Here is a 25,943-nt window from a genome sequence, read left to right as displayed (position 1 = left end):
TGAGAGGAGATTTACATGAGAAGGGAATTGATGAGGCAGAAGCGCAGGATAGAAATATATGGAAACGGCTCATCCGAAACGGCGATCCCACATAAAAATGGGAACAAGCTGGGGAAGAAGAAGAAGAAGAAGAGAAGATGAAAACTTCATGTTAACAGACATTCACAGAAAGTGTCCAAAGGCTGATGAAAAAACCTACACAAAAAATAAAGAAAATAGGAAAGTATTTAGGGTAAATTCTACTAGTGTTGACTTAGGGTAAGGCAATAATTATGCAAGAGACGTAGGAAAAGAATGAGATTAATTTGCTGAAAAAGCACCATGTAAGGGAATGACATTTTGGTATTTGAAGGACATCAGACAGAAATTACATTTTCAGCACTTGATGTATTCAGGGTCCCAATCCCAAATGAATATACTCATGTGTTTGGAAATGTGGTTTCTTTTTCTGTGGAGTATCTGGAGATTGCTGCTACTATAGTTTGGTTACCTCAAAGTAACAGGTTTCCCATTGAGCAGTTTTGTGATATAATTTTTATAAATGAATAGTTGCTTCTTTTAGTGATGTGCAATGCCTGAGCTACTACAGAAATACAAAGCCTTGTGTTGTTGCTAAAATGCATTTTATCCAAGTTTATAGATATATGTGTATCTTAATCTGCCAGTAAACATTTCAAAATATGTACAGTTGAAGTCAAATTAAACTGTTGGTCTGGGGTTGCGACAGATGTGAGTTGCTTTTAGTTTAGTAGGTGACAGTTTTACTTAAGCTGCTTCAGTTTAGTGTAGTGATTGACTTTTTTTTATACAGGTCAAATGAGAAATTGCATTTCTTGCTGCTCTTAAGATCACTTAAAGTATGTCATTTTTTAATATCATTACTATTACAGATTTATATGTAAGATTTTCCGATGATTAGCATTTATTCATGTTGTCATTTTATGTGAAAGATCGGTAGTTCTTCGATTATTCTATATAATAATATTCTTGTATTACAGTTGGAGAACTTGAGTATCCAAGACTACATCACCAAAGCACAAGATATTGCCACTCTTCATCACCAGATCACAGAATGTGACTCCATACTTGAAGTGAGTAATATTTGTCAGATACAGTCGACCCTCTTATTCACGGGGTCCACTGCGCATAGCTAGAATCTGCAAATACTTAGAATCCCTGTTAAGATTATACAAACTTGTATATGAGACTCACTCAGGAATTATATAGCTATTATGTACTTTCCATGTATGGCAGCCTGATTCAAATTTCACTGGTAGCGCTTTAATTGCTCAGTGTAGGATATGGTGCTGTCCCCAACGGCAATACTAGGGGACAACGTAGCTGAGCACTTCATTCTGTTTTCTGCCACGCTTGACTAAACATCAAGTGCTTACAGCAGCTTGTTCTTATTTTCCGGTTATTTCACCGGATTTTGGTATTGTTACACAACCACCTGAACAGATTCGTGGCTTTCGAGCAAGATGAGTCTCGTCTTTTGTTTATTTTGTTGAGAAATTATCATCAAGCACTTGTACCTCTATAGATAATATTATCAACTTCTTTCGATTTCTAAGATAGAAGTAAGAATCTTTTGTAGCTGCTATTTGAGGGTAATGATCCATGCTTTCCTTAATTCTGCATCATGTGTAATTGGATCTGTCTGTGAGATCATTAGATTGGAAGTCCCCAGAGTTCAGTATCAATCTCTATTATGGAACTTAAACATAGTTTAAAATTTTTATCTGCATATCCGTTTAGCCTTTGAAGTTTTTGATCGTGAAGACATTCTTTTTAGGTATTGCTTGCAGGAAGGATTACAGATCGCGTAAATTTTTGGGTTTATAACAAGCAAGCTCCTTAGCTCGCTGCTGTGCTGAATTGGACTAGCTGCACTGCCCACCATCCTTTCTCTCATTGTGGGAGTTGGCTAACTTTGACGGTTAGTAAGGTTCTTTCATACCAAATAATATAAATTGTCATTATAAAATTATTACTACTATTTGGATACTCCTTACTGTTAAAGTAGACCCCACCCAGCCTCCTCAAACCTAGTGGGCTGTCAAGGAAAATTCTGATGAGCTAAAACATTCAAAACACACTGGACCTAGAGCAGTTTAACTAGTAATCTCTTTCAAGAGATCTCCTTTTGTTTAAATGCTGACTAACCTATGTTTGCGGGATATAAGCTAACTTTAACAGTATGTAGTGCCCAAATCTTTGCCACCATATTTTCGTCTTGTTCTTTATTACATACAAATTATTATGCAGCACAGCAAGTTTTCTTTTTATGAGCAGTACTAGCCACCATGTTTTTTCATACATACGACTCGACCAAGTTACTGGTGTCGTCGGTCATTGCCCACCCATTCATTGGCTCTGCTGTATGGACAACACTCACTGGTAAGCCTGGCAGAATTTGCCCACCTACCGCGCTCCCTGGTGGATAGGCCTATAGATACAGAGAATTAGGGCATCACAGTAGTCCCCAAAACAGGCGACCAACAACTTGATGCGTAAATTACTGCTTACATTGACATTTTGTTCATGAAACTTATCCTGTTCTCAGATATTATAATATAGCTTGTATTTTCTGAAGTCAGACAGAATTTTAAAACTTCCGACACACGCAGTGGTCGGCCAGTGTTGGTTAGTACCACATTCCCGCCGTGGGAGGCGGGTATCAGGAACCATTCCCATTTTCTATTCATAATTTTTCTGTCGCCGGTGCTGAAAACACCTGTTTTCAGTACCTCCGTCTTAGGATTTTGGAAACTTCATTGCCGCTAAGTATCCTAATTGTCTTTTGATTTTATTTACTTGGATTGTGGGATTTGTGGCTAGACATACGCTATCTTAAATTGATTTGAATTTGATTCATTTTTGCATAAAATATCTGAATCTAGTTAGGCTAGTTTCAGACAGGGGTTGTCTTGCCAAAGATAGGGATGTGGCTACCGAAAGCTTCGGTAGATCCGCACTGGTATGTACGAGGGGTATGGGTCTTGCTTCTTTGTTGAGATTTGTCATGTAAGGAGTGTGAGACTTGTCTATTTCCGTAAGGAAGACGTATGATTCGTATGTACGCAATTAATCAGTAAACATGTCTAATTCCGTAAGGAAGACGTATGATTCGTATGTACGCAATTAATCAGTAACAAAAATTAACAAAAGTCAGTGTAGTGAACCTGCTAACCTTCCTGTAGACTATTTTGCCTAACCCATGTAGTATGGCCTAACCCCGGGCTATGAATATGTCTACGAGAGGTGCTCGTTCTCCTTCATTGCTGTGAAGTGCTACTTCTGTAATTGTTACTCCTAACCTGCAGTGTTGCCTTCGGGCCCTAAGCAGTGTCTGTAGAGGAAGGTTGCCCTTTCTCTGATACTCTTTTCGATTCGTAACTTAGAATCGAAAGTCTTGCTTGCTTTAAGAGAGTAAAAGTGAAAGTGCAGCAAGTGCAGTGATTCCCCTTGTGTAGGGTGGAGGGTGCGTCAGATCGGCCTCGTTTCGCCTCTAGGCCTGGACCTCTGCTTGACTCCCAGGACCCGGGGAGGGAGCATGCGAAAGCCTAAGGAGGGTTACAAGGAACCCCCACCGATCTGGCGTGCCTTCGGTAGTTTCTGATGAAAAATCCCCAGACTGCCAAAGTGCGGCGCGTGCACGAATCCTGATAGATTGCTTCTCGTCCTCCGAAGCGTCCTCCCCATGCAGGGGTTGGAGCTTTTGGAGGACTCGCGCCCTCTAAATAGAAGCTTTATAGAAGAGGACGCTTCACGTCCTCTCTCTCTCTCTCTCGTTATGCGTTTCAGTGAGAAGTAAGAAAGGCGAACGTCTGCCTGAACTCGTGTCCGTCTTTCCACTGAGAAATACGTAAAACAGAAGTCATAGTAGCAGGAAGCTTTTGAGAGCGGACGACCGGGACGCTCGGATGGACTCCAGGCGCGCGCATGCGGCCACGCCAATGCGCGCGCCAGTGGACGCCGATGCGCGCGCACCAGTGGACGCCGATCGCGCAGCGCGCCAGTGGACACGCCGCAGCGGTGCACCAGCGCACGCCAGGTGTGTCGCCTGCGGTGAACGTTTCTGTTGAACTCTTCAAGCTCTTGTTTCAGATTTGGGCCTAAAGAATTTTTACCTCTACCTTCGGTGATACCTTCTACCTCACCTGCAAAAAATGTGAAGTAGGCAGTGCTTCGGAGGAAGTTTAAAGTGAACAGACTTCTTCTTCGAAACCCAGCAAGACATCGGGTTTCGTGAATTCAAGAGGTCTCTGTCAATTAATATTGCTTTTCGCATAGGTGGATGGAGTTAAGGAAAGTCAAGGGAAGATCTCGTTTGCTCTACCGCAACCTTTGCCATTCTGCCAATAAATTTTAAGTTGCCACTACCGCAGTCAAGACTTTGCGATAAGGCAGTTACGGGTTATGTAAGGCTCGATGTCCTGCACGTCAGGACTCTCGGCAACGTTCAGTCGGATTCTTGCAAAGGCACTCATCAAAAGGACGCTCTTCAGGAAAGCGCAAGACAGGACTTCCTTTGCCATACTGCCAATAAATTTTAAGCTTTAGCAGGCATTAGTTGTGATACGGGAGAGGAAGCTGGTTGGAGAGTTTCTTCTCTTCACCCAGGATATTTTTGCAAAGCTTTTTAGCCCATCTGAAAGGGTTTTTCAGATGATAGATTTTGTTAGTTTCTAGTCGGGACTACGCTGCCGAATTGAACATCGTCGTTCTACCTGCCGTAAGCACAGTCTCTTAACAGGATTCTTGCCCCTTCCTCGTTTGAGACGGGAATCGGGGAAAATTAAATGCTCGACTTCCTGGATTACGTTTTGTCAATTCAGTGACTTTCCCCCATTGACAATATACTTTCGTTTTGTCCAAGTAAGTGGTTACCCCTCATGACAAAATATCTGTCCCGTAAATGGGTTAGTTCTCATTGACATCTCATTAACTTGATATTGCGTAAGCGAATAAGCTCTTATTGACAAGATTCGGAAGAGCTCTCATTCGTCATTCGCAGACTCGTACAGAAATAGACTTGTAGACTACGTCAATGGAACGCTTATGTCCAATAACATAAGAAGCTTGAGCTGACTGCTTCGATTCTCTTAAGTTTTGTTCATGAAACTTGCCTGTCAGATATGTATGTAGCTGTATTTCCGAATTCAGCATGATATGTTCTGCCAGGTAAGTATGAACAAACTTTTTGTTCATGAAACTTACCTGTCAGATATATATATAGCTGTATTCTCGACGTCCGACAGAATTTCAAAACTCCCGGCACACGCAGTGGGCGCCAGGTGGTTAGTACCCATTCCCGCCGCTGGGAGGCGGATATCAGAATCATTCCCATTTTTCTTATTCAGATTTTTCTCTGTCGCCGGTCGTAAACAACTGTTTACATGACCTCCGCCTACGGATTTTGAAACTTCTTGTGCTAACTTTGAGTATTCTGAGGTTGACTTTTTGGTTTTAGATTTGGCTTGTTGCTTGGCATAAATACGTGATGAGTGGATTTGATTTTGGATTTGGCTTTTGACTTTTCTTTGATTACGATGTCTGGATCTAGCTCTGCTAGCTTCAGGTGTGTAAGGGGTGCATGAATGTAAGGTGAGGTTGCCGAAAGCTTCGGTAGAACCCTCATTCAGTGTGCTTGAAATGTCGTGGTCATGTATGTATGTTGATGATAGATGCATCGAGTGTGAGCAATTGACTGAAATTGAATGGAAGGCATATGATTCTACGTGAAAAAGCTTGAGCGTGATAGAATCAGGAGGTCTTCCTCTAGGAGTGCTTCTGTGAGTAGAAGTCAAGGTAGAATGTATCTCCATTAAATCCTCCTATAGATGTAATTCACCGGATCCTGTTGTATTGCCTCCGAACAATCAGGAAGTGCTTGCAGAAGGAAGCGTATTATTTACGATCATGGAGTCGATTCGCGCCTTGGAATCTAAAGTGATTGCTCTACAGTCAAATGTGAATTGTGATAAAAGTGTTAGTGCATCTAGTGTAGTGGAAGGGGTGTCAGATCGGTCCATAATGCCTCTAGGCCTAGGCCCCTGCCGGACTCCCAGGCCTTAGGGAGAGGGCAAGCCGAAAGCCGAAGGAGGGTTACGGGATCTATGACTGGTCTGACGTCCTTCGGCAGAAACTGAGGACGAATCTCAAGCTGCCGGTGTTCGTGCCACGGGCACGAATATCTTAAAGAGTGCTTCTCTTCTTCCGAGACTTCCTCTCCTCGCCGAGGTTGGGACGCTCGGAAGACCTCTCAGGGCGAGCGGCGGAGGGGCGCAAGTTGTCGCACAAGCGGCCGTCGCACTTGTCGCCCTCTTAAGAGAGGTTTCAGAGAAGAGGACGCTTCACGTCCTTCTGATCATTACGTAGATTCGTCACCTGAAGATTTTGAAGCTTTTCCGCCACAGAAAAGGAACAAGACTTCATCAGGGGAGGACTCTTTCGAGCGTCCAAGTCGCTCTAAGCTTGTTCCTGAGTTGAAGGAAACGGGCATCCCTCGCCCATCTTCCTCGCACGGATGAGTCCTTCTCCTGATCGAGAAACTTTCCCCTTCAAGGAAATGCTTTGGGAAATGCAGAGACAGTTAGCCTCCTTTTTTGAGAGAAAGGAGGCAGAACTAGTCATAGAAGGAAGGATAGGTGGCTGCCTGTTAAGAGAACTAGGCAGTCCCCGGCTCCTACTCCGCGTTTTTCGGCCTTTGAGTCTCCTCCTAGTAGCCGACGCATTAGAGAACGTGATTACGGTCCTCATGAAAGGGCGTCTAGGAGAGACGAATTTGACAGAGACGTGAGTTGTCGCACAAGCGGCCAGCGTCTTTGTCAAAAGGCCGAGAACGCTCAAGGATCAATATCGGAACGTCAAGCTTTGCATGTTAATGATCACGCTCGGCGTCTTAAGCAACGAAGCGCTTACCAGGACGCTCGAGAAGACGCTTTTCAAGACGCGCGGATCGCTCGCCAAGACGCTCCAACTGACGCGGTTCAGGACGCACGGCGTCCTACACATCATGACGCTCAACAAGACGCTTCCAAGCTGTACCGCTCTTCAGGACGCGGCACGGCGTCCTACACATCATGTGACGCTCAGCAAAAAGCGCTCGAGCTGACGCTCTTCAGGACGCACGGCGTCCTTCACATCAGGACGCTCTGCAGGACGCTTATCAGAACGCACGGCGCCTTGCATATCGGGACGCTTTCCAGGACGATCAACAGTTGAGGTCCGAAAACGTCAGGATGTTTTCTTCAGGTTAAAGTGTCGAAGTCTCGCGATCTTTGAAAGGCGCTGATGCCGAGGAAGGTTCGTCTAGTGATTCGCATGCCCTACTGATGATGACGAACCAAAATGCGTCAGCGTCGTCAGACTATAAGACGTTGACGGATTTACTTAAGAAATTATTCCCAGATAATTTTCAAGCGCCAATTCCTTGCTCTCCACCTTCACAATTTGCCTCATCGAAGGCCAGGAAGGACCCTGGCTTCGTTAAGATGGCCACTTCGCTCTCTGCAAAGAGAGCGTTTAAGAGAGTCCAGGATTGGATGGATTCAAGGAAGTTAAAGGAAGACTTCGTTTGCACTTCCTCCATCTAGACTGAAAGGGAGAGCTGGGATCTGGTACGAAACAGGAGAAGAAGCAGGATTGAAAGCACCGTCTTCTTCTCAAGGAGATTTCGCCAATTTGGTGGACGCTCCAAGGAGGTCTTATTTGTCTTCGGCTAAGGTTTCCTGGACAATGACGGAGACGGATCATCACCTCAAGGGGTTATACTAAGACGCTAGAGGTGTTTAACTTTTTAGATTGGTGCCTCGGGGCTCTGGATGTACAATCGAGGAGTCAAGACTCGATTTCGCGGAATGGCGCTTTCGAGTGTATTAGCTTGTATGGATAGAGCAGTAAGGGATGGCTCTGATGAGTTAGCATCTCATTTTGCTACAGGTCTGCTAAAAAAGAGAGCTCTCTATTGTAGCTTTACGGCGAAAGCAGTTTCTCCACGCTCAGAAAGCGGAGTTATTATTCGCCCCTTCTCTACGCACCTGTTTCCGCAGTCCATGATTAAGGATCTGTCGGTAAACTTGCAAGAAAAAGCAACAAGGGACCTCTTGACTCAATCTTCAAGACGACCTACTCCTCAGGCTTCTACTTCAACAGCTCCAGCACCCAAGAAGAAATTTAAGCCCTTTCGTGGAGCACCTTCCTCTAGAGGTTCCTCGAGAGGAAGGGGGTCCTTCAGAGGTAAGATCTCTCTACCAAGAAGGGAAAAAATTGACGTTTCTGCCCTTCAGGCACCTGTAGGGCGAGACTCACCTTATTGCTCAGGCATGGAGGACGATAGGGGCGGACAACCTGGACCCTAGATGTGATCAAGAGAGGATACAAGATCCCTTTATCCTCTCTGCGCCTCCTTTGAGCACGAAGCCGATAGACCTGTCACCCGCCTACCAGTCAGAGAAGCAACAGATCTTACTCGACCTTCTAGACCAAATGTTGGAAAAGAAGGCCGTAGAGGAAGTTCTGATGCTGGATTCCCCAGGCTTCTACAACAGGTTATTCCTGGTTCCGAACGCAGTCTGTGGGACTGGAGACCTGTCCTAGACGTCAGCAGGGACTGAACATTTTTGTAAAGAAAGAAAAATTCAGGATGGAAACTTCTCAGTCTGTGCTAGGGGCCTTGAGACCAGGGTTGGGGATTGGATGGTGTCATTGGACCTTCAAGACGCTTATTTCCACGTCCCGATCCATCCCCAATCAAGGAAGTTCCTGAGGTTCGTCTTAAAAGGGCAGGTCTTCCAGTTCAGGGCTCTGTGCTTCGGTCTGAGTACGGCGCCGATGGTTTTTACTTTCCTCATGCGGAATGTGGCGAAATGGCTTCACCTATCGAAAATAAGAGTCTCGCTCTACTGGACGACTGGCTAATCAAGTCGCCTTCGAAGTCAAGGTGCCTGGAGGGACCTTCAGACGACATTACAGCTGACGAAGGCCCTGGGCCTTATAGTAAATTACGAGAAGTCCCATCTGATCCCCACGCAGTCCATCGTGTCTCTGGGGATTCAGATGGATTCAGCGGCTTTTCAAGCTTTTCCATCAAAGGAACGTCAGCAGAGATGCTTAGAGAAAGTGTTAGCCTTCTTAGGGAAAGAAACATGCTCGGCGAAGGAATGGATGAGTCTGCTGGGAACCATTTCTTCGCTGGAGAAGTTTGTTTCCCTGGGGAGGTTGGCCCCTCAGGCCACTCCAGTTTTTTATGGCAGAAAACTGGAAAGACAAGAATCTAGACTCGACTTTGATTATCTCAAAAAACGGTCAAGGATCATCTGAAGTGGTGGCAAGATCCGACCAAACTCTCGGTAAGGGATGTCCCTCAAGCTTTTGAGCCCCGACCTAGTGTTGTTCTCAGATGCCTCCATGGTGGGCTGGGGAGCACACTAGGAAAGGAGGAAGTGTCAGGCCTCTGGAGAGGGGAACAGAGGTCCTGGCACATAAACTTAAAAGAATTGGAGGCTATTCGGTTGGCTCTTCAGTTCTTCGAAGAACGATTGGTGGGCCGAGTTGTCCAGATCAACTCGGACAACACTACGGCCCTCGCTTACATAAAAAAGCAGGGGGGGACACACTCTCGATCACTGTTCGTGATAGCGAGAGACATCCTTCTATGGGCGAAAGCTCGAAACATAGTGATCCTGACAAGGTTCATTTCAGGAATTCAAAATGTGCGAGCGGATCTTTTAAGCCGTCGACATCAGATGCTTCCCACAGAATGGACCCGCCTACATCTAGAAGTTTGTCAAGAGCTATGGAAGTTGTGGGGACGGCCGCTAGTCGACCTCTTCGCAACCTCGAAAACGAAGAGGCTTCCGATTTATTGCTCTCCAGTTCTCGACCCGGAAGCAATAGCGGTAGATGCCATCCTATGGGACTGGACGGGGATGGATGTGTACGCCTTTCCCCCGTTCAAACTCTTAGGAGAGGTAACAAGGAAGTTTGCGGCGTCGCCAGGAGCGAGAATGACTCTGATCGCCCCCTTTTCGGCCCTCAAGCGATTGGTTCACGGAGGTCATGTCTCTTCTGGTAGACTTCCCGAGAACCCTGCCAGAGAGAGTCGATCTTCTAAACAGCACACTTCGAGATGGTACCACGGAAACCTCTCCGCTCTGAGTCTGACTGCGTTCAGACTATCAAGAAGTTGGCCAGAGCGAGAGGTTTTTCAAGATCAGTGGCAGAGGCTATTGCCAATGCGAGAAGAGCTTCCTCTCGAGCAGTTTATCAAGTCGAAGTGGACTGTCTTCAGGAGATGGTGTAGGAAGAAAGGTATTTCCTCCTCCACGACCTCTGTGAACCAAATCGCTGAGTTTCTCCTGCATTTGAGAAATGTGGACAAACTAGCAGTGCCCACAATAAAAGGATACAAGAGTATGCTGTCAGCTGTCTTCCGCCACAGAGGATTAGATCTGACAAATGATAAAGACCTTCACGATCTTTTGAGATCGTTTGAGACAACCAAAGTACTACAACCAAAGGTTCCATCTTGGAACCTTGATGTAGTTCTAAGATTCTTGATGTCGGCTCCCTTTGAACCTATGCATGCTGCCTCATTGAGAGACACTACTAGAAAGGCGATTTTTCTAACTGCTCTTGGCCACGGCAAAGAGAGTTAGTGAAATTCAGCAATTAGTAAGATGTGGGTTTCAGAGGACACAGTGCAGTGTGCTCCTTGGATCCTAATTTCTTAGCGAAGAATGAGAACCCATCTAACCCCTGGCCAAAAACCTTTGAAATCAAGGGGTTAACAGAGTTCATCGGACGAGCCAGAGAGAGTCCTGTGCCCTGTCAGGGCTCTACAAATTTTACATGCAAAAGACCAAAGATTGTCGGGGTCCTTCTGAGAACTTATGGTGTTTCTGTTAAGAGACCCGACTTTCCTATGTCGAAGAATGCACTGGCATTCTTTTTACGAAGCACCATCAGGGAGGCCATGCGTCCTGCTCGGATGGTGATATGAAGCTTTTGAAAATAAAGCCCATGAAGTAAGAGCTGTTGCGACTTCAATGGCATTTCGAAAGAATATGGCGCTTAATGATATCATTAGCGCTACCATTGGCGAAGCAACTCTGTGTTTGCTTCACATTACCTGCGGGATGTGAACGGCATATGAGAACTGCGAGTCGCTTGGACATACATATCCGCAGAAATGGTGTTGGGGGCAGGGAGCAGCACAAATACTACCCTATAGAAAGGGGTAGGTGTGCTTTTTAATTTTGGTGTTGGTTTATGGTTGAAGGTTGGTTGCTTGAGGCGCCTTCCCTTTCTTTAGCCTAGAAGTATGGGACTAACTTCGATAGGTTAGGTCAGGTGGTGGTGGTTTTTTAGCTTCGTTGCCCTCACAGTATGGTCAATATGGTCTAGTCACATTGTGGTCACGCCCCCGTTGACAGATCATCTAGAGCGCACCAACTACACAGGTCACTACCTTGTTGGCAACTCTAGTAAAGCAAAAGCAGACTTCGGTGACAGTAATCAAGAAGTCAGCTATGCTAACAGGTAAGGAATCAAGATGTCAATCATCTGCACTTGAGGTGCTTCCTAAATCCTTTCTATTCTGTCCCTTCCCACCCCTCCAATGGTGGGATTCAGCTATATATATATCTGACAGGTAAGTTTCATGAACAAAATGTTATTGTTATGATACAATAAAGTTTGTTCATACTTACCTGGCAGATATATATAATTAAAGTACCACCCACCTCCCCTCAGGGGACAGTGGTATGAAAAATCTGAATAGAAAAATGGGAATGATTCCTGATATCCGCCTCCCAGCGGCGGGAATGGGTACTACCACCTGGCCGACCCACTGCGTGTGGCCGGGAGTTTGAAAATTCTGTCGGACGTCGGAGAATACAGCTATATATAAATCTGCCAGGTAAGTATTTGAACAAACTTTATTGTATCATAACAATAACATTTTTGTGATATAATTTCATATTTGCCTTGTGTTATTTTACTTCTGGTTGGTTCAAGTCATATACGCTTGCTGTAGTTACCTCTTCGGATGGCAAACCGAGAGGTCTATTGTCTATTTTAACATTTAATCGTTACTCCCTGCAGCCTTCCAGGAGTTTCCGATTTATTCTTTTACCGTTGTATGGGTAGCGTTTCTGACGACACAAACGCATCTATATATTTAGCGTTTTCTGTTTCGCTTAATATACCAGCTTGAGTCTTTCTGCTCAAAAATAACGGACTATTTCTTCGTAGAATAGGGTAGCTGGCAACCCAGACATAAAGTTAAGAGACGACGTTCGTAAGCTGCTGGCTGCTGCTGTCACGCTGTGTCTGTCCTCCAGTCCAACCGAGCCAGTACAGATCGTGCGCTGTCATGCGCTGTAGGTTACGTCTCTCTCTCTGCGGGATTGACTGACTAACCTTATCTCTGTGCTGACGGTTACGTCTCTCCTGCGGGATTGACTGACTAACTGTATCTCTGTCCTACAATCACGGACTTTAGCCTAAAGATTGAGGGGATTTCTTACGTGAATGAATAAACCGTTTGGCATTCGTTTTTGCCTTACTGATGTTCAATCAGAAGTTATCTCTTAATCCTTTCAGTGCTCGTTACGCACGGTATGGAAACTACGAGTCTACCGCAACATTGCAATCTTTTATTTTGCTCTCTCTGCTTAGGCAAAGCGCAGCCTTATTAGGGAAGTAAGCATACTCGGGGAGGGAATGGATGAGCTTGCTGGGGACCATTTCCTTCCTGAAGAAGTTTGTTTCCCCGAATAGACTGCAATTCAGACCACAGTTTTTTCCTACCGGGAAACTGAAATATTATTCTAGATCTAGGAATGATTCTGAACATCTCTCAGTGCGTCTATCACCTGAGGTGATAGAAGAAGGTGCCGACATCTGGATAGGGTTCAGATGTCCTGGATCTTAATCTGAAAGAAGTAAAAGCGATTCGGTAGTCCCTCCAGTCCTCGAAACGAGTTGGAACCAGTGGTCCAGATCAACTCTGATATTCCACAGCTCTCTCATATCTTAAGAAGTATCTTCTCTCGGTCCTTGTTCGAGTTTACGAGAAAGAGATATTAACAACAGGCATAGAATGTAACGATCATCTACAGGTTCGGCTTACAGGATTGCAAAAGTCCGTACGAATCGTCGATCGACGGCAGCAACTATTCACTTCCGAGTGGAATCTTTTCTTTAGAAGTAAGTTGAGAGTTGTGTAGACTTTAGGGACGCCCTTTCATTTTCTCATCGATATGTTGAGGATGAAGAGGCTTCTTCTTCTCTGCTCCCTTACTCTCGATCCGGGATCGGTACCATTAAACGCCATCCTATGATATTGAACGGGGATGGATGTTAGTCTCTTTTCCCCTTTTCCAATCGCTTAGGAAATGTAATAACGAGGATTTATGAAGTCACAGGGAGCGACAATGACGCTGATCGCCCCATGTTGGCCTTCAGGATCCTGGATTCACAGAGGTCACATACTTCCTAGTTCACTTTCCAAGGACCTTTTCCGAGAGTCGGTCTACTCTAACTCGAAAGGTACTATAACCTCTCCGCCTCTGAGTCTGACTACGTTCAGACTATCGAGATGTTGACAGGAATAAGATTACCGTCTTCCATTTCCGTCTGAAGAATGGGATAAGCTGGCAGTCACAACTATTAAAGAATATGCAAATATGTTGTTGACGGCCTTTGGGCTCAGAGATTTGCGTCTGTCAAACAACAAGCCCCTTCACGATCTTTGAGTTCTGTGGAATCTCGAAACTCGCTCACCATCTACTTTTTGTCTCACCTGTTTTCTCGGAGTCAGACACTCGTGCGAGATCAGGCGACATATAGTAGCCCTCTGAATTTCTTGTTGACGAAGTCGGTTGCGTTTATACACCCCCGATGATCGTGTAACATGAGACCAGGTTGGACTGTCACGGCATTCTTCCTTTGGGACTGAATCGCCTTTTTGCTCCTCGCTCCTTTCTCCTGGCACCAGAAGCTCGAGTCAGGAGTTGATTCGCTGACGACATTGGGTTGCGTTGATACACCCCCACCCCAAGGTTTGCTTAGATTGAATCGCCCAGGCAGTCCAGACACTCATCCTTCAGCGAAAGAAATAGTGCCTTATGGTCTTCAGGGTACAGCCTTGCTGTCCTTGATTCGTCTGACTGGTCAACTGGTCGGTCACCTGACTTTATACAGACGGACTGACTGTGCATGTCCAGATCGAAGCTTTCAATATGGAACTTAGACGTAGTCTGAAGTTCTTGATGTCAATGCATTCGAACCTCTCCTACCTGTTAACTTCTTGCATGTGATTTCAGGAAGGCCTTCTTCTAACCACCCTAGATACGACAAAGAGGGTTAGTGAAATTTTAAGCCATCGTCACAAGTTTTGGCTTTAGAGAACACAAGGCGGTGTGCTCTCTAAGCCTTCCGTTGTGGCCTAAGAATGGAAACCCGTTTTGTCCTTGGGCCAGGAGCTTGGAAGCAAGGATGGCACAAGTTAGTGGGCAGGAGCCAGAGAGAGTCCTGTGCCCTGTCGGGTCTCTCAAGTTTTTACTACTACATAAAACTCAAGAAAGTCGAAGTCATTCGGGCAATCTGCAGTGTTCCGAAAAAGACCAGACTTGCCCATATCGAAGAACACCCTGGCTTTAGTGTTAAGGAGTTCTTTCAAAAATGCTCCTTCATTGTGTTTGCACAAAGATTTGAAATCTTTTTATCTGAATGCTCACGAGGTGAGGGCGCGGCCTCGGAAGCATTTCAAACAGAGCATGGCACTCAGCAACATCCTGAGTACCATGTTTTAGCGAAGCAACTCTGTGTTCACTTCACACTGCCTTGCGAGATGTGAAGATGGCATATGAGATCTGCTGCTCACTAGGGCCCATACGTGTCCTGCAGACACAATCTTGGGGACAAGAAGTACCACTCATCCTATCCTGTAGAAAATGGTTAGGAAGAGCTCTTAATTTAGTTGTTGAGTCGCCGACAACGGCGACTTCTTAACTCTTAAGCCTTAGTTTAAAACACCTTAACTTTGGCTAGGTTTGGTCAGGTGGTGATATATATATATATATATATATATATATATATATATATATATATATATATATATACTATATATATATATATATTTATTTACTTCTTAGCCCTCATGGTATGGTCAATATGTCTATCACGTCGTGGTCTCGCCCCTGTTGACAGATCATCTGGAGGGTGGCACCAGCTATATAGGTCTCTACCGTCCTGGCACTCTAGTCACAAGCAGGACTTACGTGGCAGTAACCACGAAGCCAGCTATGCTAACAGGTGGAACCAAGATGTAAATCATCTGCATGCATTTGTTTCCCAAAATCCTTCTATTCTGTCCCTTCCCACCTCCAAAGGTGGGATTCAGCTATATATATATCTGACAGGTAAGTTTCATGAACAAAAATGATTATTGTTATGATACAATAAAGTTTGTTCATACTTACCTGGCAGATATATATAATCAAGTACCCACCCACCTCCCCTCAGGGGACAGTGGAAATAAAAATTATGAATAGAAAATGGGAATGGTTCCTGATACCCGCCTCCCAGCGGCGGGAATGGGTACTAACCACCTGGCCACCACTGCGTGTGTCGGAAGTTTTAAAATTCTGTCGGACTTCAGAAAATACAGCTATATATATATCTGCCAGGTAAGTATGAACAAACTTTATTGTATCATAACAATATCATATTTACGAGTATACTGGATTTTAAAGAATACAACCATGTAGTCTCACCATGTCTGGTTTTGAGAATGTGACAGTCATCCAGTTTGTGAACTGAGTGTACTTGCTACAGTGTTATGAGGCTAGAGAAACAATGTCTGTGACACTGGGCCCAGATTCATGCAGGATTTGGAAATTTGAATTGGACTAGGTCACACTGTATTGTTTCTTTACTGTTTTAACCAATTTTAATAATTGAATTTACAATTTCATAAATATGATAATATGTACCCTTTAAGGCAAGCTTAGAATGAAATTTTTTTTATCTAATTTTAATTTTTTTCAGTTTTTAATTTTCTCATGCCTTTTTCATGTGTTGCACCAATTGTGGGATAAGTCCTTTGGTGTTCATTTATGACTTTGAAAGTAATTTCAGCGTCATAGTCATGAATGGTTCAAAACAGTAATTCATACCAGTTTTTTTAATAATTTTATCACAAAAATTTTTGCAGTTTCTTTTTTTGTAAAGAAGACATTTGTTACATGATACTAATTCCTATATTGTTGTCCAAAATGTTTGTGTATTACCTAGTCTCATTATATGTAATAGAAAGTTTTATACAGTACTTTCATGTTTTGTGACATGCAGTCATTGGTATGTAGTATTTTGTCTTCAAAAGTCCAGGTCATTTTTCTTTTCACTATAGAATATGCAAGGGATGCTGGAAGGTTTTTTAACTCATCTATCCACAATCAGTCAAGAAATCCAATCACTTCAAGAGCAATCTGCTTCCATCAATGTTCAGCTTACCAACAGAAAAGTTGTTCATTCTGAGATGTCAAGATTTATTGATCAGCTTATGGTTCCTGAAGTTATGATTCAGTAAGTAAGGGTTTGATTTAACCTTTGGATTGCCTGTTTTTTTTTTTTTTTTTGTCACACTTATAGACTTAAAATGATGATGTATACTTTATAGTAAAATGTAAGATTAATAAACATTACCTTAATATAATTTATCTAGCCCTAAATCCCCAAAACCGCACCAAAATTTACCACATTGACAACCCTGTTACCTCCTATTCTGTCCGCCAGTTGGCAACACTGCGTTGACAGTTACAAAACCTTCCCTGAAAATCAGTTGTTTAACGAGCGCCCGTGTTGTTTACATCACGGCCGCTCTTTATAAATTTCCTAAACGTTTTTGTGCCTTTAAAGCTCTCATTAATTGTTAATGCGACTTTATGTTAATTACCACTCACGTATTACATCCACGAAATAGTGAATTAACTTTTATTTCTATTGTGGTATTTATTATTATATGTATTACGAATGTTTTGAGCGACCCGGAATTACGTGACCTGTTCAACAGTCCAATAGATTGCCAAGATAATTCAATGCTTCTTTCTGCCAGCAACATCGGGAATTGCCCGGCTTGTGGAACAAGGATGAGTAGCAGGGAGTGTGAACCCCATGACATTTGTAGCCTTTTGTCGTGGACAGGTTTGTGACTGACTTATCGTTGTGACTTAAGTAAGCCTTGGTCTGACGAAGACTTGACGACTTAGCCTATATGAAACATCAAAGAATCTTGCAGCGTAACAGATTTATTAAGGAGAAAAAGAATCGGTAGCTAGACCTGTATCTAATGATTTCCTTGATTTGTGCTCTCATGGTTGTGGCTCTTCGGTTTCGTTATCGTGTGATTCCGATTCCGAATTAATTAATGCTTTGCCACCTGTACAACCGGTAAATAGTGAAGTCATTTCTGATGTTGATTCAAAGGTTTGGCGATGGAAAACTAGTTGCAAACAAAAGTTTGAAAAATTACAGCTTAGTTTAGCTAGATAAGAGACATTTCAGCTAAGTTTAACAAGCTGTCAGAGAATTTTGAAGAAGCTTTTACTAGAATGTCTAAAACACTTTTTAGATTCATTTTCAGCTCCTCGTCAGGTACTTGTCGACAGCACCATAGATAACGGTGCGACAGATACCCCGGCTTGTGAACCCCGTCGTGGTGAAGGTCTAGGGGGGATCCGGTCCGGGCAGGTGCCTGACGATTCTTTACCAATGTGTCCCCAGTTAGTCCCGTAACAGTGCAAAGGCGCTTATTTAGGAGAAGGGGGGAGGGGTATTAGTGTTAGACCTAAGATAGCTAGTCGTCAGGATTTTACATCAGGGAAGTTTCTCAGTTAGATCTGACGATGATGATGATGATGACGTGGATTCGTGTGATATTGATGTTTCTTTGAACGGCGGTCATGATGTCAAGTTCAAGAAACTTTTTGATTTAATTTTTTGAGTTTTCTCCTCAGGCGAGGCCTAAGCAGAAGCAGCCTGTGCCTCGTTGTATTACAGAAGGGGATTTTTTTCCTTGACGGTCCTTCCCGGTCGCGGGAATTTTTACGTTTTTCCCTTGCTCAGAGGTTCGCGAGAGTGAGGGCGGACGTCGCCGCTAAACTTTCGAAGGTGATCGGAGTTTTATCAGGTGGCGGATGATACTTCATTCTCTCGAGTCCCCCCGCCCCAAACCAAATCCTGATTATGTCCGACTTTTGGGTCAACCTTTTGCTTCCAAGACTTCGGTCTCGGTCTCAATCGATGACTTTATTGCCATGGAGTCTGTTATGAGCCCCTTACAAGAAGCTCAATCCTTCAATATGTGGGTCCTCAGAGGTCTTTTAATGTTTATCAAGGACTCCGGGTTTGTTCCTCCCGATGCTCCTCTTTTTTGAGAAATTCTGCTCATCTATTTCAATCACTTCTGTACATCAGAATGAGCTTGCCGCTTCAATGCAGGCCTTTCTTGTTTCTCTAAGGCATAGCCAGTATTTGTCGCAGTTACCCTCCTCTGTATCGGAGATTCAGAGAAACCCGTTTGTTGTCCTCTTCTCCTTTTTGCGATTCCCTATTTGATATATCTGAGGTTTCGAAGGAACATCAAGGTGATGCCTCTTCCCAAGCTCACTGGGCCTTATCAAGGGCTTTTTCCTCTGGTCTTCCTCCCGTTCCTTCAAGGAAAGCGTAAGTTTAGTTCCAGATCCGTACTTGTGCTCCAGTCCCAACAACCCTCCTCCTTCTGGCTCATTTTTCCAGAGTACATCTCAGGTTTCTGGCGCCTCAGCTTCCTCCTCTGGTGCTCACTCTTTGAAACGCAGGAGAGGTTCTTGGCGTGGCTCTAAGGGCAGGGGAAGAGCTCAACCTCCAGGTGGACCTTCTTCTTCTTCCTTGCCTCCGCGTAAGAATTTTTGGAAGTAGGAGTCATTACCTCGCCCGGAGACCACAGTAGGAGCTTGTCTCTCTCGCCATTGGTCGGCTTGGCAGGAGAGAGCAGTAGATGCTTGGGTGGTGGAGGTCCTGAAGGTAGGTTGCGAGTTCCCTTTTGTTTTGAGACATCCACTTTCCAATCGTCCTCTCGAGTTCAGCGGTTATTCCCTGCACTCAATCAGGGTCAAGCCTTGGACAGAGGTCTGGAAAAACTAACCCCTATTAATAATAACTTGGAGAGGGAGCTTTCGGATCTCTTTGAGAAGGATGCCCTAGAGTGAGCTCCTCCTTCTCCCAGGTTTTACTCGTGGGTGTTGTAGTTCTAAAGGCCTCGGGTGCCTGGCGCCCCATCATAGATCTTTTGGGCTTGAACAAGTTCATTCTAAAGTCCAAGTTCCGAATGGAGACTGTTCAGACTGTTCTTTCATCCGTCAGGATGGGGACTGGATGATTTCCATCGATCTGCAGGATGCTTCTCTACAAATCCCCATCCATCCGAAGAGCAGACCTTACCTTTGGTTTTTCACGGACTCGGGAGTTTTCCAGTTCAAGACCCTTTGTTTCGGCCTCACCACTGCTCCACAGGTCTTTTCTTGGCTGGTGGCTCCTGTTTCGGCTATTCTGCGAGACCGAACGAAGTTCAAGGGTCAGAATGGACACTTGCCAGGAAGTCTTCGACAGCCTCAGGAAAAAGTAGCCTGTCACAGTCGATCTGTTCGCCACCCCACTGAATTTTAGGTGCCAGTTTTTCTTTGCCTCTTACCAGACTCCTCAGAGTGCTGGGACAGACGCTCTTTTGCAGGACTGGGAGGGCCTTCAAGCCTATGCATTTCCTCCGTTCGCTCTGGTGAGGTCAGTCCTCAACAAAGTGAGAGCAACCAAGCGTCTGGATCTCACCTTGATTGCCCCCTTCTGGCCACAAAAGGAGTGGTTTCTGGACCTACTGGAAGCTCTGGTGGAGCCCCCCATTCGTCTGACAGAGAGACCAGATCTTCTCAAACAACCCCATTTTCATCGGTTCCATCAGAGGCTCCACATGCTCATCTTCATGCCTGGAGACTGTCAGGAGATTCTCCAAGCACGAAGGGTTCTCCTCCAGAGTGATGCGACAGTTGCCTGACCCAGTCTGCAGTGTTCTCCTCCGACATGGGACATTGATAAAGTCCTTAAAGTCTTTAGGTTCCCTCCGTTTGAGCCTCTGAATACGGCCGATTTTAGGGACCTCTCTTCTAAGACACTCTTCCTTGTCTCGCTAGCTACAGCCAAGAGGGTGGGTGAACTGCAAGCACTCTCTTTTCTGGTTGCTAGATCTGGACAAGACATGATTTTGTCATACCTTCCCGAATTTGTCGCAAAGACTGAATCGTCTGATAATTCCATTCCCAGGTCTTTCGTGCTGAAGTCACTGGTCGACTTTGTCAGTAATTTAAATGAGGAATTAGTTCTTTGCCCTGTTAGGGCGCTCTCATGCTATTTACGCCGGACGAAGGACATGTAGGGTCGTCCCCGTCATCTGTTTGTTTCACCCCGAAATGTCAAGAGACCTATATCAAGAATGGTGTATCCTTTTTTCTCAGAGATCTTATTATTAAAACTGGTGGTTCAGCTGCCTGTGAGGGCCAGACGCCAAGACCACACAGTATTAGAGCAGTTGCTAAATCAGTATCTTTTATGAAGAACGTCTCGGTTGCCAAGGTGCTTGAGGCGGCGACTTAGCGTTCTAATTCTGTTTTTTGCCTCCTTTTACTTGAGGGATATTTCTCTAGTTCCAGGCGACCTTCGTTCCTTGGGCCCATTGGTGATGGCAGGACAGGTCGTCAGACAGGAGAATTAGGTAGTCTTCCTGTTTTACGTTTGGTTGCTACCTGTATATTATTTTTTCTTTTTGTTGTGTATATTTTTTCTTTTTACATTATAACTTATGGCAGTTTTTGATTTAGTTATAATGGGAATTAGGCAGTTTGGTATTTAGGTGTTGTTGATGACAAGGACTAGCTGCTTGACAACTCATGCTACTTCCATTGTCAGTGTGACATGGGACCAGCCACTGGGTTGTCGGCACTGGCGACTATACTTCTCCCAAAGTCGATGCCGACCTAGGACTAGCCACTGGTTTGCTTGTCCTGACGACTCACACTTATTCTGGATAGGGAATTAGTCGATGGATCGTCTGCTGTCATGGTGACTCGTTCACTATCTACTTTTTGTCTCACCTGTTCTCGGAGTCAGACACTCGTGTGAGATCAGGCAACATTTCTGAGTTTCTTGTTGACGATGTTGGTTGCGTTGATACACCCTCCGATGATCGTTTAAACATCCGAGACCAGGTTGGACTGCCGGCACTCGTCCTTCGGGACCAAGTTTGCCTTTTTGCTCCGCGCTCCTTTCTCTTGGCACCAGAAAGCTCGAGTCAGGAGTTTGCTCATGAAGCCGATATCGCTGCTGGCGATGTTGGGTTGCGTTGATACAACCCCCAATGTTTGCTTAGCTTTGAATTGCCCAGGCAGGTCCAGGCACTCATCCTTCAGGGAAAGAGTTGTCAATACCTGATCCTCTCTCTTGGCGCCAGACATTCGTGAGAGAGCAGGTGTTGTTTGTAGTGCTTGATAAAGTCATCGGGGTGCAGCCTTGCTGTCCTCATTTTGTCTGACTGGTCACCTGGTTGGTCTGACCTGAACTTTAGTACAGACTGACTGACTATACATACTTACTCCTTGTCCTTTACTACGCAAGTGCTGCGGCATATGGTAGGAGACTTTGAAGTTCTTATTATCTTAGACCTCGGTTTAGTTTTTTTAACTGCCTATGCTATATCTTTTCTTTGATTGTTTTATATCCTATTCTGTCCGAAGGGGAAAATTGTACTCAGATTCCCTCCTCCTTTTCAATGTGGTTAATCGGGCTAGATAAATTATATTAAGGTAATGTTTATTAATATGGAATTTTTATTTAAAATTAAAAATAATATTAATAATACTTACCTGTATAATTTATCAGTCCCACCCATCCTACCCCACGATCTGCCTATCACAACTGATTTTCAGGGAAGGTTTTGTAACTGTCAACGGCAGTGTTGCCAACTGGTGGACAGAATAGGAGGTAACAGGGTTGCCAATGTGGTAAATTTTGGTGCGGTTTTTGGGGATTTAGGGCTAGATAAATTATACTGGAAGTAAGTATTAATATTAATTTTAGAATAAAGATTCCATTTTGATGATGTAGTTTGACCAGTCATGAAGGTCAGATTTTCAAACTGCCATTAGGGCTAGCATAAACTGCATACTGATTTCATTCCACATCACTTGGTAAGCAAAAGGCATCCCCTGTACTGTATTCGTGGTCTTCAAAAGTCCCGAGTCTTTTGTTTAACGATGTCAAAGAGTGGGTAGCCTCTGCACATGCCACACTGGTTTGTGAAGCATTTATCACATGCCTTTATTTTTCTCTCTCCATGTGTCTGCTCACTATGTACAGTAGGGCAGCTTTTCCGAGAGTATTGTCTCACTGCAGGTTTGCCGAAAACTGTCGTTCTTTTTACCATTTCATTTTTTGTATACACTAAATTTTAGCTATCCAGTGGTCCCCATATCGGGAGGGGGATGTGTACCAGAACCCCCCCCCCCCCCCCCCCCCCCCCCCCCCCCCCCCCCCCCCCCCCCCCCAAGAATAGTTTAGAACCTGCGAATAGTAGTTGGAACCCTTATAAAAATGCTGAAAACAGCCTACAGTATAAAGGTATCAGTAAGCGTGCACTTACCCACCTTGTACTGAATCTGAGTTACGCCTACAACACTTTGTTCGAAAGTTTGGACTCAAGACTTCTCAATAAGGAAGTTCAAAAACAACATGTGATGAGTCCATAAGTCCATTATGTTATGTGGACTACCGGAATTAAAAAACATTGTAAAAGGCTGATATTCTAGATTTACTGCATGTAAAGTAGGGCATAATTCACCTGTACTAATGATAGCGTGAATTCTATGAAAATCTACGGGATCCTGCTCAGATTTTTTTGGATATGGTTGTGTGATTTGTAGGAAAATTCTTTGTTTCACATAAGTCTTCTAGATGATTAAATTTATTATTTAATTCAAAAGATGATGATACGGATGACCCAACATCACTCTCCCCCCCGCTGGAGTTATTTATGTGGTATTTGATTTGCTTTGGCCACTCAGGAAAATTTGGCTGACTGATTGTTTTGGCTAGAACGGATTAGGAACAGAGTTCGCTGAAGTCCGATTTGCTTGTTTCTGATTCTGCGCTGTGTTACTATTCGATTGTTTCTTTTTGTGGTTATGTGAATGTTTCTTCTTATTACCATTGGCAACGTGCTGTGTATTTTTAGCATTACCCTGCGACTGGTTGCTCGAAAAACGAGCGTATGCATGACTCGTGCTATTATGAATGGAGCAAAAACATGTACAGTAATCAGCTATCATATGCCCCGTATGGTTACAGTTAAAAAAGTTATCCCAACCGTGTTACTGCTAACTATGTTCACATTCTGTGGTTTGTTTTCATTCTTTGCAAAAACTTGGATAAAAGAGGGGTCTAAATCTGCACATTTAGACATATGTTTCTTAATTTGTTTATATATATCTAGTGTTATGACTGTCTCTATTTTTACTTTTCTTTCGTTGTTGTATTTGAGTACTTACAGGTTTCTTTTATTCTCCTTCTCTCTTCTTCTTCTGGTTCTTTTTCGTAGCTATGGGTAATGTTTGGAAGGTTATCTGTTATATGGGCTAACCTCCAATTATCACTTGCGATGAGTTTCTATTCTCTTAGGAACATTGTAGTTTTAATTCTTTTCTTCCATGTCTCTCAGGAGGGCTTGTTACATGGATACGTTTCCGGGATGCATGGCAAGTTAAACACCACTTAATTAATCTTACTTATAATTAGAGTATAAGTTTACAATTTCACTTCACACAACACTACACTGGAAACAGAGGGAGAAATGATACAGCCCCCCCGTATAAGGCTTAGTTCCTAACTGATTTTCTCTGGGAGCTGAAATGAAGTCTCAACCTAACTCACAATTCTAGCTCCTCCTTAACTTCTTACTAACCCTAATCCTACTACTCCTTGAGTGGCTTTCCTTACTTCCGGTGCCACCCCTAGATCAGTCTTATTGGTTCTGTTAATCTACGGAAATACCCACCGAAGGTGTCAAAATTCAGATTTTCCATTGAAGTTTGCATTTTACTGTTTTGGCAAACAGCTGCCTATGTATTGTCTCGTTTTCAAAACTGTTATTCCTGCAGTCTGATGCTGCCACACATCTACTCTCTTTTCTACCTTAACTTCTGGTAGATTCTTTCATTACTCTACTCTCACTCTATATATTTCTACCAATGGATTTTCCTATCTAATTGTCCCTACATAATTATTGACAGACTCGTTGTTTCCTAACACTAGTTCTTTACTATTGGGCATTAGCTCTTCATCAAAACACTGTACCAAGGCTTCTGGCAGCATAGCTGTTATGAAAGTTAAGTATATAAGCCTGATAAAATCCTTTACAGCTATGTCCTTACCACTAACCCAATGTGATTCACTGCCATATATTGAGCGTAGTTTAACTTTAAATTCCTCCCATGTCTTTGCCTGTTGAAAGGAAACACCCCTAAGGTAAGACCCAGCATCCCCTTTTGCAAAATCAATGAAGCTTTTAGCTTCCTGAAGCTGTAGGGAAGGCAATGTTATACATTTAGCTTTCAAATGAGCATCCACTTATGAAATCCATAATTCTACCCCCTGAAGCAAAAAACCATTAATGCGCCCTTTGAAAGGAACGATGGCAGATCTAGTGTTAACTAATGTCACTACCGGATTACTGGATGAAACTGGTGCAGATGCCCAAGGAAATTGTAGTGGTCATCTTTGTGTTTGATTTCTTACGATCACTATGTCTATTGGCAACCCTATCAAAGTAGTACCTATAAGAGTACACACGTCCACTGTGTAAACGCATATGCTATATAAAACACAATGTGGAACAGAAATAGTAATATGTCCCCCAAAATGATAGTTATGCACATAAGATATGATAAAATATTTCAGTAAAACCTCTGAAAAAGAAGGGTTGGCATGAATGACAAAGATGAAATCCTGCAAAGAACGGTTAGCAAAATGATAAAGATAGATTCCTGCAAGAAAAGTGAGATTAAATGATGTCTCGTAACTCACCCAGAAACAGCGATCTCTCAACCTGCGTAGAGTCCTTGAACACTAATGCTACACAGCGAATGAATAAAGTAGGTATACTACTTAGCTGGTATATATGGGAGATTCTCGAGATGTTATATGACCTCATGGATCAGCTGGTATTCGCCCTTGGTTTGATTGACACAGATTGAAGATTCGTGCGGTGAGTTTGTTTGTAGAACATCTGATTTCCGTTCCGGTGATGTGTCGATGATACTCTGCAGAAGGTCACATTTGGCGATGTTTCTCGAAGTTCCACAATATCGATGAAGGCGAGATTACGATGAAGAAGCCATGATATAACGTATGCTAATATATTTTAACATAGCTGAATTTGCTCCAAGGTAGGCGTCGTAGGATAAGTTGAAGCCTCTTGGTACTGCAATGCGCTGCCTGTGACACGATGCAGACGTTTGTGGCTGTAAAAAAAAAAAAAAAAAAAACAAGGGTTGCAAGTATCATTGCAGTCTCTCTACTAGGGCACTGCTACCCAAATCGTACGTAGCAACACTCTAGGGGACCACTCACCCTTCCTTACCACTACCATTTGTCATTGTTGGCCCTAGGCAACTCTCACAATGCCTAGGCACATCGTACCTCCTCTCCATTCTCGGCCCTAGGAGTCTTCTTCCTTCTACAGCTCTCCCTAGGCACCACTACCAAAATCGTACGTAGCAACACTCTAGGGGCACACTCGCCCTTCCTTACCATCACTACTTGTCATTGTTGGCCCTAGGCAACTCTCACAA

General features: G+C 43.9%; 1 protein-coding gene across 2 annotated transcripts in view; it reads left to right on the top strand.

Annotated features, from left to right (window-relative positions):
• Positions 1–25,943, top strand: part of LOC135210701 (vacuolar protein sorting-associated protein 52 homolog) — a 102,630-nt gene that overhangs the window by 47,953 nt on the left and 28,734 nt on the right. For both annotated transcript variants that reach the window (XM_064243468.1, XM_064243467.1), the window contains 2 exons: positions 999–1,091; positions 16,424–16,599. In XM_064243468.1, coding sequence (XP_064099538.1) covers positions 16,427–16,599 — 173 coding nt within the window. In that variant the 5' untranslated portion in view covers positions 999–1,091; positions 16,424–16,426. The remainder of the gene's footprint in view (positions 1–998; positions 1,092–16,423; positions 16,600–25,943) is intronic.

This window comes from Macrobrachium nipponense, chromosome 4 (genome assembly GCF_015104395.2).
Source record: "Macrobrachium nipponense isolate FS-2020 chromosome 4, ASM1510439v2, whole genome shotgun sequence".
Taxonomy (NCBI): Eukaryota; Metazoa; Arthropoda; class Malacostraca; order Decapoda; family Palaemonidae; genus Macrobrachium; species Macrobrachium nipponense.
Note: the sequence above shows the minus strand (reverse complement) of the source record. Positions and strands in the feature narration are given on the sequence as shown.